The sequence below is a fragment of the Bombina bombina genome, chromosome 4 (genome assembly GCF_027579735.1).
Source record: "Bombina bombina isolate aBomBom1 chromosome 4, aBomBom1.pri, whole genome shotgun sequence".
Taxonomy (NCBI): Eukaryota; Metazoa; Chordata; class Amphibia; order Anura; family Bombinatoridae; genus Bombina; species Bombina bombina.
The window spans coordinates 602,069,267-602,085,529 of NC_069502.1; the positions used below are offsets into that span (position 1 = coordinate 602,069,267).

Consider the following 16,263-nt stretch of genomic DNA (forward strand, 5'->3'; position numbering starts at 1 on the left):
AGTTGAAAGTAAAAATGTTGTGCTCGCACAAAACATGACGCACGCTAAAAATTAACCAGAGGATATTGTGTTTGCGATTTTACAGTAACCCCTTTGAATTTAATGGAGTAGCGATGTTTAAAAAACTAGCACCTACGCTTGCGCATTATTATTATTATCAGTTTCCGCAGCACTAATAACACCCATCACAATAAACCCCCTACTCTAATAATCCCTAAAGTGCCACAACCCCCCCAATAAACTCCCTACATTATTAACCCCTAAATCACTACATAGTAAGCGTAAAATGCATTTGCAACTTGTAATACAAGCACACACTGACGCTCAACGTCACTGTGATTTCGCAAAAGCGAATTTGTGGTAACTTAAACTTCACTCCACTTATAATATGGACTTGCATGCAATCGAGCCCCTAATGGGTATAGCACCCAAATGATATTACTGACCACCTCGCCAAAATTAGCTAATTTTTTTCTCCAGTGTTTGTGCACAATTTATCATTAAATCAAGTTATATTACACTATGCAATTAATTTGTGCTTTGGATAGCTTAAAGGGCCATAATACCCAAATGTTTAAACACTTGAAAGTGATGCAGCATAGCTGTAAAAAGCTGATTAGAAAATATCACTTGAACATCTCTATGTAAAAAAGAAAGATATTTTACCTCAAAAGTTCCTCAGTAGCCACCTCCCATTGTAAAGGATTTCTAAGCAGCATTTTAGTGTGTTTGTCCTGGGACATCTGAAGGGACTAGCATCGTGCACTCTCATATTATTTCACCAATCAGGTAAAGGAAGCTTACTATGAAATCTCATGAGAGTTAAGTCAAATCTCATGAGATCACAGTAAGAGTTCATGACCTCAGCACTGCTGATGCTGATTGGCTGCTGTTCATTTCTTCATTTTTTATTTTTATTTTTACCTGCAGCTGGGATCAGCTGAGTATAACTTTTTACACAGAACTTACTCTGCTGAGCTGAGGAGATTGTGAGGTAAAATATCTTCCTTTTTTACATAGAGATGCTCAGGTGATATTTTCCTGTCAGCTTTTTACAGTTATACTGCATCAGTTTTAAGTGATTTAGCATATGAGTATTATCTCCCTTTAAGTAACATTTATAAATAGCAGAACATTTTGCAAAGTATTTCACTCCCCACATCCAAAACCTCATAATGCCACCCGGCTGGCAACATTTTCCACAAAGAACATAAACTCTATTAAATAACATATTGGTGATATTGGTAACATTGGAGAAGTCAGGAATGGAGAGCTTTTGGAAAACTAACCTTATAAAGAAAATATATCTATATGACATATATATACAGTATATATATATATATGTCATATACATGATATATATGTCAGATAGATATATAGATAGATACAGACAGAAAGATCTTGAAAAATACAATAAGCTGAAACTGCTATAAATAAAGACAAAAACACGTCAAATCAAAAACTACCCTTTATATGAATAAATACAGTTTACCATAATTTCCAGTGATAACAATGTTTGGCCTTTGCTGCATTGTAGTCTTGTCTTTTTAATAAAGTTATCTCTTTATGTGTTGAAAATGCAGTAGTTATGTGGCTTTTAAAGGCAGTGTCACATTTTATACTTTATTAATTTGCTTTTAAAAACAATGTGTGTTCAAAACATATTTTAAAGAACTGTTAGCGTAAATTCATGTTTTTTTTGCTTTCACAGCAATATTTACATTGCAGAGTAAAATAAATCTTCTGCTTTATATTGAACATACAGAAACATTAATGCTAATTGAAAACAAAAAGGCGAATGCTTGTTTAGAAGCTCTTGAAGTTACAACACTTCGTGAGATATCTTCTGCTTTGTCAGGTTGTCAGCATTTACGGAAACCTCTGGATCTTAGACGTAAGTGAAACTGTTGGTTCAAACACATCATCCTCAATACATTCTTCTATTGGTTTCATCTTTGCTGAAGCTCTCAGACAGGGAGAATGACCTGACAATATAGCCACAAGCAACAGTCTGTTAGATCAATTACCGCAGGCAATGACTCATTTACTGGGACATACTATCTGGTGCATTTGAGAAATGGGAATTCCAGCACATTTGTGGCTAATGCACTGAACGCTAATGTATCAGGAAACCCCATTATCTATCGCCATATGGATAAACAGAGTGTATAACTTTACAGGAGAGATACATTCCTCTATAATACTGGATTAATGAATTTGATAAGTTAAATTAATCATCTTATTATTATTTTGTGACTTAAATGTACAGGAACACTCATTTTAAAGAAATTAGATTTCTGCTGCTTTGAAACCTATAACAAAGGGGATAAAGGTAGCAACACACCACAAATACAAAACAAGAACCTTAAAAAGACATCAAACACTTTGAGATTGTATTGTTAAAACATTTTCATTGTGCATAGTAAAACAAATTTGAAATATTTTCCTGTAATTTAAGCCTAAAAATGTTTGAGTTTTCGCAATTTTGAGAACTGGAAGTTCAAACTGCAGACTTCACAAGCCTACCCTGCAACCGATCTGTCACCGCATGGTTTGTAGAGATGATCTGTTAAGCAACTGCTAAACAATGGAACTTCTAACAAAATGACAGTGGCTAGCTGACTGTTTAGTCCAGTTGCAAGTCCAGATGGACTCCTCCAGATAAGGCATAATGTGGGGGGCGTTTGGCTATTGAAACAATTGCTGCAAAAGATGTGTAAATAAATTAAAAAAAAATCCCACTCACCTAGTATTTTAGTTCATTGAAATATTGCAGAAAAAAATTAAACTACAAGGTGTTTTATGTCCCTTTAAGTGTCAAAGAAAAGGGTGAAGAAATATAGAATTTATGGACATAAAACGGATGAAACACATAAAACAATACAAATATGATAAAGGATAAAGAACAAGTCCATTTTTTTCCGGCTGTATTTAAAAGAGGGATTTGCGAAGAGATGTGCATGTTTAACATATTTAGGGGTGTATTTCAATCTGTTACAAAAAGTTGTCAGGAACACATACATTCTCATGAACAAGGTATAAAAGGTCCACTCTAGTTTCCTTCCTCATTCTTATTGCTTAAGCTTCATAAATAGCGGTGTCACCACATACTTGTGAACATGGATCATCATTCAAGAAGGTGGAAGAGAGGTGTTCAGACCTTATGGACTGCTAAAAGGTATGCCTAGTTTTGTACAATTTTATCTCTGAAAAGTTAAATGTTATTTTGCGGATTTTTAATTTTAAAAGTATCAGTTTACCAGTTATTTTATAATCTTTTTAATTTATAGCAATACACATATGTGCCAGTGTTTCTGTGATAAGCAGTAATGCATATGTGTTAAAAATAGCTATGTCGATTTTATGTGTTTCTGTGGTAAGCAGTAATGTATTTCAAGCGAATTACATCATGCTAATACTCAGTAATTTATTCGTCTTTTACTCCAAGTCTTAAGTCAAGTTTCAAGTCTCTACCTTCAATTCTCAAGTCGAGGCTCCAGTCCTTGCAAGATACTTTCAAGTCAAGTCTCAAGTCCAGTATCAAGTCTGGGAGCCAACTTTAACAGAAATAAAGGAGGTGGTGACTTGAGTTCGAGCCAATAGTCTTGAGCCTACATGTCAGGTTTGGCTCCTGTACCTTTAAGCTGAGGTTACTTAAGGCTGCTCCTCCCCCTTCCACCTGCCGATTAATGTTTAGTGTTCTGACTTTTCAGCAAGAGAAGACACCTATCTAAACCAGTAGGCTAAATTCACAGAGTTCACCTTTTCCCACATTGGAATTACAAACTATCAGTATCTGCTGACATCAGGATTTATTTCCCTGCTCACAACGTGCTATTCTAACAGTTGCTGGTAAATTACCTACCCGGTTCTCAACCGGCATCAATCATACCCAGCGTTCATCTAATAGCATTCCTGAGAGGACTTATTCATTCACACTGCCTTTCTCATGAATACCGGAGCTTTCTACTTTTAACCGATACTGGCTATAACAAGCCGAAGTACTTCAGCGTTCACACGTTGTCTCTCAGATAACTCACAGAGTCACTCCTGTCTACAGACAAGCTAAAGTCTTGCAGCGCTCACACGCTGCCTGTCAGGTAATCCGGGGCTCTGATTGGAGGAACACCACACACCCTCTCTTTGTCTCTCTGCACGCCGCAGCGGCATCATCTCTCCCCTCTCAGTCCTTCCACGCTGGTTCAAGGGGTTTACAGCAGACGCCGATTCTCACTCCGGGCTCATTACTAACATTAGTACAAATACATCTTGTTAGCGCTTCCACAACCAAGATACGATCCAAATATACCAAGTCCTGTAATATTGAGAGTTGTAACACTCAGGACTGTATCTGATACACCAGCTTGGTACTAAATGTACTAAATTCAACAAACAAGGATATACATTAACTGTATCTGTTGCAAACTCCGTATTACTGGCTTCCTTGCCACTCTCCTGTAACAAGGATTACAAGAGCTCCACAAGGTTCTTGCTTTTGTGAAACAAATAATATTTATCTGCAGTTGAGATCCACTCACGTATATTAGGGTAACCAGTATATCCTGACAGATTAATCGGCCATATTATGGATCCAGCGGATTTACCCACTGTAGTCTACAACCTTACTCAAACGGTTGATCGACTATCCCAAGGCATGAGAGACTTACAACTTCAAAATGATAACCTCAGAGCAGCAGTTAGGGACAGTACCCCAGAACCTCATGTCTGTCTACCTGAAAGATTCACAGGGGACAGGAAACTATTTCGGCAATTCAGGAATGCCTGTTACTTGCTTTTTCAAATAAAGCCTAGAACCTATCATACCGAGAGGCTTAAAGTCATGACTGTGATATCCTTCCTCACAGGGGAGCCTAGAATTTGGGCAGACACTTTTCTCGAGAACAATGACCCTATCCTGGGCTCGCTTACAGATTTCTTCACTGAAATGAGTGCATTGTATGAAGATACGCAAAAGCAACTTACCGCAGAAGCTAAGATGCGCTCCCTTAAACAGGGTAGACGCCCTGTGGAAGAATACCTCTCAGAGTTCAAGCTATACACTAAGGATTCAGAGTGGAGTCAGGTAGCACTGCGTAACCAATACCGCTTAGGGCTATCTGACGCACTTAAAGACGAACTTGCCCGTATAGAGATACCAACAACTCTTGAAAGTCTGATGGCTCTTACAGTTCAGATAGACAGGAGACTTAGAGAGAGGAAATCCGAGCGCCAACATTCCGAGGGAGCTCAGAAGTACTACACTGCTCCTTCACCCTCAAAGGAGAGTACCACCCCTATGGAGATTGGCTTTACTAAGGGACCGCTAACCATGGAGGAAAGACACCGCAGACAGCAAAAGAATTTGTGCATGTACTGCGCTTCTCCCGCACACTTAGTAAAGGAATGTCCATTGCTACAACGCAATAAGAGAAGTAAGCTAAGTACTTTTAACCATTGCTTGACTAATAAGATTGTGAACGCAGCTTACTGTACCTTGTCTCTCTTTTTGCAGTGGGATCAGCGAGCCCTACGAACTGAAGCCATCATAGACTCAGGAGCTTACTCCAACTTCCTTGATTTATCACTTGCACAAAAAAATAAAATACCACTGATTGTGAAAACAAGTCCAGTTTCTATTCGAGTTATTGATGGCACTTTAGTCAATTCAGGTCCGATAACACATCACACTATTCCTCTCAAGGTAACTTTGGGTAAGGGCCATACTGAATACATCACCTTCGATGTATTACCATCTCCTCTTTTTTCAGTCGTGTTAGGCCTATCCTGGCTCCAGAAACATCAACCCAAGATATCTTGGCACACTCTAGAAGTGGAATTGAACTCCCCCTTCTGTCTTGAAAGCTGCTATCCTCCTCAACAACAGTTACTCCTCTCACCTGAGACTGTTCCATCCGAATACATGGATTATTTAGATGTGTTCAGTAAAAAAGAAGCGGAACACCTACCACCGCATCGCATATATGACTGCCCGATAGAACTCTTACCTGGTGTTAACATACCATATGGTCATATATACCCGCTCTCCCAACCTGAACTGGAACACCTCAAGGCTTACCTCGATGAAAACCTTAAAAAGGGTTTCATTAGACCTTCCACTTCCCCCGCAGGAGCAGGGATGTTCTTCGTACGGAATAAGGACATGTCCTTACGTCCTATCATAGATTACAGAGAATTGAACAAGAGGACAAAAAAGAACAGATACCCTCTTCCTCTTATTCCCGAATTAGTGGAAAGGCTTAGCAAAGCTACCATCTACACAAAGCTTGATCTCAGGGGAGCCTATAACCTTCTTAGGATCAGGGAAGGAGATGAGTGGCTCACCGCCTTCAGGACCAGATACGGGCTTTATGAGTACTTAGTGATGCCATTCGGGCTCTGCAACGCCCCCGCCACGTTCCAGTATTTCATCAATGATATCTTTAGAGACCTACTGGACGTGTGCCTTGTAATCTATCTGGATGACATCCTCATCTATTCCGATAATCTACAGGACCACCAGAAACATGTGCGCTGGGTATTGGATCGGTTAAGAACTCATCGGCTGTACGCCAAGCCGGAAAAATGTTCTTTCCACACTCAGGAAATTACATTCTTAGGATATAAAATATCCTCTTCAGGTGTTAGTATGGAAGAAGGAAAAATAGAAGCAATTCAAAAGTGGCCTACTCCTACCACTAGGAAGGACGTACAACGGTTCCTTGGCTTTGCAAATTTCTACAGGAAATTCATCAAGGGATTTTCCAACATTGCCAAACCTTTGACAAGTCTTACTGGATCTCTCACATCCTTCCGGTGGAATCCACAGGCACAACAGGCTTTTGATCTCCTTAAACGATCCTTCACAACTGCTCCCATACTTCACTTCCCAGATACCAACCTCCAATTCATTTTGGAAGTAGACGCTTCAGACTATGCGCTGGGCGCTATATTGTCTCAACAAAGATCCCCAAAGGATCCCATACATCCAGTTGCTTTTTTTCCCCGACTTATGACAGCCCCAGAACGCAACTATCCTGTAGGTGAAAAGGAGCTTCTAGTTATCAAAGCATCATTGGAGCATTGGAGGCATCTACTAGAAGGGACTTCCTACCCAATTCTGATATATACTGACCATCGGAATTTGGAATACCTCCAATCAAGCAAGACTTTATCCGCTCGACAGTTACGTTGGAGTATGTTTTTCACCAGATTCCAGTTCCACATTACATATAGGCCTGGTAAAAAGAATGGCAAGGCAGACTCTCTTTCCAGATATCTACGACCTCCTGATCAAGTCATTTGCTGAAGGATTCCTATGACACACTACGTACCCACCAAAAAAATGATACTACCTATCCGAAGAATCTCCAGGAATTGGATTCAAATGGTATTGGACATATCCATGGTAAGATATACATACCACCTACGTTCAGGAATGACATTCTACGTTACCATCATGAATCACCCTTAGCAGGACATCCAGGTGTTGAAAGAACGATTGAACTCATCAGGAGGAATTATTGGTGGCCTAATCTTCATCAATCCATTCTCCAGTTCATTAAAACTTGCCAAGTTTGTGCCACCTCAAAGTCCGACAGAGCTAAACCCTATGGGACCTTGTTGTCCCTTCCTATTCCTGACCGGCCTTGGCATACTATCGGTATGGACTTTATAGTGGATCTTCCTCCATCCAACCATTTCACCACCATAATGGTAGTAGTGGATGGTTTTACGAAGATGGCTCACTTCATTCCCTATAGGAAATTACCAACAGCATCTGAAACAGCAGCTCTGTTTTTAGACCATGTCGTTCGTCTCCATGGCTTACCCTCCATAATCATCTCTGATAGAGGTACACAATTTACCTCCAGGTTCTGGAAACAGTTATGCTCCGTGCTCAAAATAGAACATCGTTATAGCACCTCTTACCATCCTCAAACTAACGGTCAAACAGAACGTGTAAACCAGTGGATAGAACAATACATCAGGTGTTATTGTGCTCACCAGCAAGATGAATGGGCAACAAACTTAGCGATGGCTGAATACTCATACAATAACACCTTAAATAGTTCAACCAAGAGTACACCATTCTACACAAACTATGGATACCATCCGACCTTCCATTTATTCCCTAGCCTCAATACCACATCACCAGTGGTGGACGAGACTGTCAATTCTATGTTAGATGTTTTCACCTTCCTAAAGGATAACATACTACATGCTCAGGAAACCCAACAACGTTACTACAATCAAAAGAAAAGGAAACCTCCCGAGTACCAGATCGGTGATCTTGTTTGGCTATCTACCAGTCACCTAAAACTTAAAACCCCCAGTAGGAAATTCTCTCATTTATTCATCGGACCTTATGAAGTATCCAAGATTGTAAACCTCAATGCTGTGACTCTGAAGTTGCCCCCAGAAATCCCCGTTCATCCCACTTTCCATGTTTCCTTGTTGAAACCGTACGTCCCGACCAGACAACAGTCTTCTCTATCTCAGACCCCTCCTATTGTGGTGGATGACACAATTTATGAAGTCTCCTCTGTTCTTGACTCCAGATGGTTCCATGGCGAACTGCAGTACTTGATCCACTGGAAGGGTTTTTCTGCTGAGGAGGATTCCTGGGAGCCTTCCTCCAACATCAATGCTTCCCGGTTGATTGCTCGGTTTCACAGGCTTCATCCACACAAGCCGGCTCCTTCTGCTGCTGGGCAGCAGTTTTGATGGGGGGACCTGTCAGGTTTGGCTCCTGTACCTTTAAGCTGAGGTTACTTAAGGCTGCTCCTCCCCCTTCCACCTGCCGATTAATGTTTAGTGTTCTGACTTTTCAGCAAGAGAAGACACCTATCTAAACCAGTAGGCTAAATTCACAGAGTTCACCTTTTCCCACATTGGAATTACAAACTATCAGTATCTGCTGACATCAGGATTTATTTCCCTGCTCACAACGTGCTATTCTAACAGTTGCTGGTAAATTACCTACCCGGTTCTCAACCGGCATCAATCATACCCAGCGTTCATCTAATAGCATTCCTGAGAGGACTTATTCATTCACACTGCCTTTCTCATGAATACCGGAGCTTTCTACTTTTAACCGATACTGGCTATAACAAGCCGAAGTACTTCAGCGTTCACACGTTGTCTCTCAGATAACTCACAGAGTCACTCCTGTCTACAGACAAGCTAAAGTCTTGCAGCGCTCACACGCTGCCTGTCAGGTAATCCGGGGCTCTGATTGGAGGAACACCACACACCCTCTCTCTGTCTCTCTGCACGCCGCAGCGGCATCATCTCTCCCCTCTCAGTCCTTCCACGCTGGTTCAAGGGGTTTACAGCAGACGCCGATTCTCACTCCGGGCTCATTACTAACAGTAGTACAAATACATCTTGTTAGCACTTCCACAACCAAGATACGATCCAAATATACCAAGTCCTGTAATATTGAGAGTTGTAACACTCAGGACTGTATCTGATACACCAGCTTGGTACTAAATGTACTAAATTCAACAAACAAGGATATACATTAACTGTATCTGTTGCAAACTCCGTATTACTGGCTTCCTTGCCACTCTCCTGTAACAAGGATTACAAGAGCTCCACAAGGTTCTTGCTTTTGTGAAACAAATAATATTTATCTGCAGTTGAGATCCACTCACGTATATTAGGGTAACCAGTATATCCTGACACTACATCACTGCTAATACTTACCCCCTTACATTAGAAATGTTAGTCTTACATAGTCATGATTACCAAGACTAATATTTATTATAGCCTATGGACAGTATTCAGAAGATATGAAAGAAGGAACCTCCTTGAGAGACAGTGGCGGTAACAAAAAGAAAAAGTAAAAGTCACTTATATTTATATTGCCCTTTTTCTCTTAAATATGTTTGCAATTTTGTGCCTAAATGATGTGTACTGCTATTATTACTCCCTATCTGTACTTATGGTTCTCCTTCTGTTGGTGATTACCTCATATTTCACATTCTGTACTTATTTGAAATCTTAATAAAAATAATTAAAAAGGACTAAGGGTGGGGCTTCTATAATATCACCATCATGAAATAAATCGATTTATTAATTCCTTTATCAGGTAAGCATACATTTTGTTTTCTTTCACAAGGTGGTGAAAGTCAGCAAGAATATCACATGTGGGATCTAATACCCAAGCATTGAAGTCCACAAGACCACCATGATATATGGCAGGACAATACAGGTTCTACACACTTGTTCTGTTTGTAAAGCTGCATTAACCATGTGTGTACTAGAAAACACTCCATTTAAAAAAGTAGCATATATTTAATGGGGAGCTATGCAGTATACTCATTCATAAAACACTGCATGGATATAACAGCTGAAGTGTGTTTGGTGTTATTACTCACTTTTTTTTTTTTTTTGCTCTCTTATTGGAAATGCCACCAACAAAGGTACTTTTATTTATTTACTGTAAACATTAACCATTATAATATATTCCACACTATTAAAGGGACATTCTACACCAGAATTTTTATTGTTTTAAAAGGTAGATAATCCCTTTATTACCCATTTTCCAGTTTTGCATAACTAACACAGTTATATTAATATACTTTTAACCTCTGTGATTATCTTGTATCTAAGCCTCTGCAAACTGCCCCTTTATTTCAGTTCTTTTGACAGACATGCAGTTTAGCCAATCAGTGCCTGCTCCCAGATAACTTCACGTGCACGAGCACAGTGTTATCTATATGAAATATGTGAACTAATACCCTCTAGTGGTGAAAAACTGTTAAAATGCAATCTGAAAGAGGTGGGCTTCAAGGTCTAAGAAATTAGCATATGAACCTCCTAGGTTATGTTTTCAACTAAGAATACCAAGAGAACAAAGCAAAATTGGTGATCAAAGTAAATTGGAAAATTGTTTAACATTACATGCTCTATCTGAATCATGAAAGTTTATTTTGGCCTAGACTGTCCCTTTAATTTTATTTTATTTACTTCATAAAAATATCACCATAATGTGTCTTTAATGGCACAGAAGTTCTCCTGGTAAGTACAGGACAGGCTTGGTGTTTAAGTATAGCCCTAACAGGATATATTCGTGTATACCGCAGAAAAACAGGAATAAAAATGTTGCCGATGAAAATATATTGAAAAAAATGCTTCTATTTCAAATTAAAATTCACCCATGCACATTTTATTTTTGACCTTTCTATCCTTTTAACTCAAAGTTTAATTCAAAATCGTGGAAAAGATTAAGCAATCTTAAGAATAGTTATTCCTTGAAATAATCACAACAGCAGCTGGTAGCAACAAATTGCAGATAGTTGCAACAGCGTGTTGTAAGAACACTTATGTTAAGATAATGGTATAAAAGAAGTTTGCTATGCCATAATTTGACAAATGTTAAGTAGCTTTCTTTGTTGGGTATGTTGGTAGAAAATGTGTTAATCTGGCCAGAAATTGACCAACAGGGGTCTATTTAGGAGCGTTTTGTCTCCGTTGTCAGAAAAACCAGCAGGCAGATTATTTTAGAAGAACAGAGATCATGTTTCGGGGGGGTGGGGGGTCAGATGGAATGGGGAAGGGATACTACACAAGGTTGCTACTAGATTCCAGCTTAATAAGGATATTTGTTCTTCTTTTTGCCAAAAGACAATAGTTGCATATATTAAAATTTAAATTCAATTTCAAGTGTATAATAATAGTATAATTATTAACACCTTTTTAATATCAAACCAGTTCAGCAGAGATTTAAGACAATTCACAATAGTTGTCTCTATAATATAGGGATTAGAATCATGACATTCTATATTTTAACAAATCACTACAAAGTGGACTTTATATCCAAGTATAACATTTTACAATGCTTTGAGAATGTGTTTAACATTAAAAGTGTGTTTATATATTATTTGTTTTGTATATATTCATTGGTGGTTACTCTGGTCATTTTTGTGAATTTGTTTCCTCGGTAAGCACAAAGTAATGCCCTACCATATTGTAATGTCTTGTTATTTTTAAAATTATATTTGTATTAAACTTTTTACAATACAGGAATGTATGTTAAGAATACATAGGGTTTTAAAGGGACAGTTGTTTAGAAAGATAGATAATCCCTTTATTACCCATTCCCCAATTTTGCATAACCAACACAGTTATAATAATATACTTTTTACCTCTGTGATTACCTTGTATCTATGGCTCTGCAAACTGCCCCCTTATTTCAGTTCTTTTGACAGACTTGCATTTTTAGCCAATCAGTGCTTGCTCTTAGGAGCTTCACGTGCCTGAGCTCAATGTTATCTATATGAAACACATGAACTAACACCCTCTAGTGGTGAAAAACTGTCAAAATGCATTCAGATTAGAGGTGGCCTTCAAGGTCTAAGAAATTAGCATATATACCTCCTAGATTTAGCTTTCAACTAAGAATACCAAGAGAACAAAGCAAAATTGGTAATAAAAGTAAATTGGAAAGTTGTTTAAAATTACATGCCCCATTTAAATCATGAAAGTTTTTTTTTTTACTTAACTGTCCCTTTAATAGTAGCATAATAAACCATGGAGAACCTGAACATTGTATAAAATCAACTCATGAGGCCATTCACAAGTTCATATCAAGAATAAAAATCCCTCTTAAACCTTGACATTGGTTAATATTTGTGGTGATGAGTATCTTCGTTGTTTCGTCAGTTTTCTGTGTGCTGATAGATATATGTGTACAAAAAGTTTGTTTTATCCTACTGACGTACAAAGCCTCCCATGAAACTCATTTGTATGTGTATACCTTGCTATGAACATAACAATGAGCAGGAAAGCCAGAGTAAACATTTTAATGTTTGAAGGTGAGTAGCCATATGTGTCACGTCATCAGTCTAAGAGATTGCACCTTTGTAACTTGGTAAATGCCTTTATAGATATCAGAAAAATCAATTAATACATTTAAACATACACTTTTTCTCTTTGACAACTTATTTATATCCTCCTGTTTAGATTGCTGTGTGGTTGTCTTCTATAGTGAATGATCACAAAATCAGCTGTTTGACTTGGGAACAGATATGTTTTAAGACATATTTCAATTTAAGTTTAAATATCTAGTACTTACTTTTTCACAATGGAACAGGTCTACCATTTAATAGTGTTATAGTCCATATTGTTTCTTTTTCCTGACCCATTAACAAAGCCCCTCTGATTGACCTCTTAGTAAAACATTTGTTTAATTACAAAAAATGATGATAGGTAAATAAAATATTCCAATCGGATAAGTGTGATAACACAAAGGAAAAATAATAATATTTGAATATGAAGACAATCAGAGGCAAATGGTAGATTGAATTGTGCACTTTTAGTTAAGAAACAGAGAAGAGAGGTCTAATTCCTCCCCAAAGTTTTATCATGTCCCATACTGTACCATCATCATGTACAAAACTGAGGTGGAATTTTCAAGCTTTGTACCCAGATAACACATATTTATATTAAAGATTCACTTATAAAGAATAGCATTTCTCTTCTTATCAGAAGCTGTTTTTATCATTTTATAATTTCCATCCCACTGACAAAGAGTTCTGATTAGAAAAATAATGATTATACTGGTACATTGAGAAGGAATAGGTATAACCAAGATGGTCGAAGTCAGTGATAGGAAACACTTAATACAAGGTGAATTTACAAACTTTTTAACATTGAACTTTATAAAACAGGAACATCACTATTATGTATGACCTAATGAAAAGAAAGTTACTTAAAACAAAAAAATACATTTAAAGGAATTATCACTGGCAGTGATCCATTAACTTCAATACTACTAGTCAATATATATTTATATAAAATTAATAATAATTTTACAATGCTAATAGATAATACTTTTAATGCATATTAGTAGATTACGTTCTTTCAAAAATGTTGTTTTAATATAATTAATGAATAATCTCAGCCTACCAAGTTTTTATTGAATCATTGTTTAGTTTATTAGAAACATTACTTTGCTTCTCTATTTACACATCTCTTAAAATTAAATTAAATTTTACTTTAGGGAGAAAAAAGTTAAAAAAAATAATTAGAAAATATGAATATTTTGGGTTTCATCAATCTCCAATATTTCCCTACCCTTCCCTGTTCTCTTAAATAAAACACTTAATTGCAACATCTATATAAAGGTGCAACCATATACATTTAACCTGCAAGCATTTAAAAAAACTTTATAATAAAAAGAAGTAAATAAATAAATATGTATGATATGTTTTTACTTATCAATGACAGGTTGCATTTGAAAATAGTTGTTTTTCAAGAAAATATTACAACTAAAATTGTTCATGTTTCTAAAATGCATTCAATAGTCTATACATTTAAATACCTCTTAATGTATTTGAATAAAAAAAACTGAATATAAATCATGTTAATGGGAAAAATGCTTTATTTAGTGTATTCTGGAAGTTATTTGTACTTAGTTTGCTTATCACAATATTCTTTTGGCTACCAAATTTTAATTGAAACAAGAACAAATCTTGCGATAAACTGTTTAACATTACCCTTTAATACCTGCTCAATGATTCTTGATTTTAACAAGAGGTTATCAACAGAAAACATCATGCGACAAACGACCCATTCCATATGCATTATAGAATTCTTGCTGGTTATTTCCTTAATATAAAAGCAGATGGTTAATTTATTTTAATACATACACATCATTTATGTTAGTTTTGTAAATTTACCATGGCAGTGAGAAAACTTATATTGCAAATAATGACAATTAACTAAATGTTAACTTATTAAAAATGATAGATGATGAGAAAAAGAAAAGAAATAAAAAATAAATAGAATAAAAATGCAAGCAAAAAAAACAACAACTAAAAGCCAATAAGTATATGTAATAAATTAATTCATTATTTCACTCAGGATAGTATTAGTTAACACATAAGATTAGACCACAATCCAGGTGCTAAAATGATAAAAATCAGGACAAAATCTACAGCACCCTTTTTTAAATAAAGAGTATTTTTTACGTAACATATTACAATCGAACCTGATTATTTTTTTTAAACAGTCATTAAAGGTACATAAAACCCCAAATGTTTCTTTCATGATTTAGAAAGAGCATGCAATTTTAAGCCACTTTCTAATTTACTTCTATGATCTAATTTTCTTTATTATCTTAATATTCTTTACTAAAAAGCATATCTAAATAGGCTTTTTAGCTGCTGATTGGTGGCTGCACATAGATGCCTCATGTAATTGGCTCACCCATGTGCATTGCTATTTCTTCTACAAAGGATATCTAAAGAATGAAGCAAATTAGATAATAGAAGTAAATTGGAATGTTGCTTAAAATTGTATTCTCTATCTGAATAATAAAATAAAAATATTGGGTTTAATGTCCCTTTAAGAAATGCTGGTTTTAACAACATCAAGTCCATATGACTGCATGTAATAGGGACCCGATATTATAAACACCAATACCAGCTAGTAGTGTTACTATAACAACTTGTACTCATTCACTAGAAGGCACTAAGATCCATGGAAATGGACTGCTAACATAACAGTCATGATTTATTACAAAAGGATTGAGAAACAGCCAAAAATGGGCCTTGTGATTTCTACCAAAAGTAATGGAGACAATAAATAATTTCCTCTTGGTGTTTGGCAGCTGCAGGTATTTCTAGCACCAGGAGTTTGATGATATTTGAGTCACTTCTGATGCAACTCAGTCCTGAAAATGCAGCTGGCTTATGATCTAGTTTAGAGCTGCAACAACTAATCGGCATAATCAATAATAATCGATTATGAAAATAGTTGTCAACGAATCTCATAATCGATTAGTTGGTTTGCAATTAGTTGGTTTGTGCACTGCACCAGCTGCTTCACTCCAATGAGCTCCTGCACATGGTATTGTGTTTTATGGTTATGCCCTTAGCCTAAAGGAAATTTTACTTTTCACTTTTTAAGGACAGTATAAGGTTATTTTTAAGTTTACAACTACTCCTGGCTTATGTGCAACCCAGAAATAAGACAGGAGTTATAATTTGTATTGTTTATATAAAATCAGGTGATTTGGGACAATTCTTTGCATGATATAGTGCTGAGCTTGTTATTTACACCTAGCCTAGATTGATGGCATTTGTTATATGAATTGATGTCACCATTACCTGTTTGCACAATTTTTAGCGGATCGCTTGATATTGCTGATTATATGTACTCTATAGATAAATGTGTAAGGCTGTGTCCTTTTACTGATATATAGTCTTTAGCCCTTTTGCCTTTTTTTTTTCTTTCTTTTCTATGTTTAATTAT

At 36.7% G+C, this 16,263-nt stretch overlaps 1 protein-coding gene across 3 annotated transcripts in view; it reads right to left on the reverse strand.

Moving 5' to 3' along the window:
- Positions 1-1,455: 1,455 nt before the first annotated feature.
- Positions 1,456-16,263, reverse strand: part of BVES (blood vessel epicardial substance) — a 180,171-nt gene continuing 165,363 nt past the window's right edge. For all 3 annotated transcript variants that reach the window (XM_053710584.1, XM_053710583.1, XM_053710585.1), the window contains exon 8: positions 1,456-1,985. In XM_053710584.1, coding sequence (XP_053566559.1) covers positions 1,870-1,985 — 116 coding nt within the window. In that variant the 3' untranslated portion in view covers positions 1,456-1,869. The remainder of the gene's footprint in view (positions 1,986-16,263) is intronic.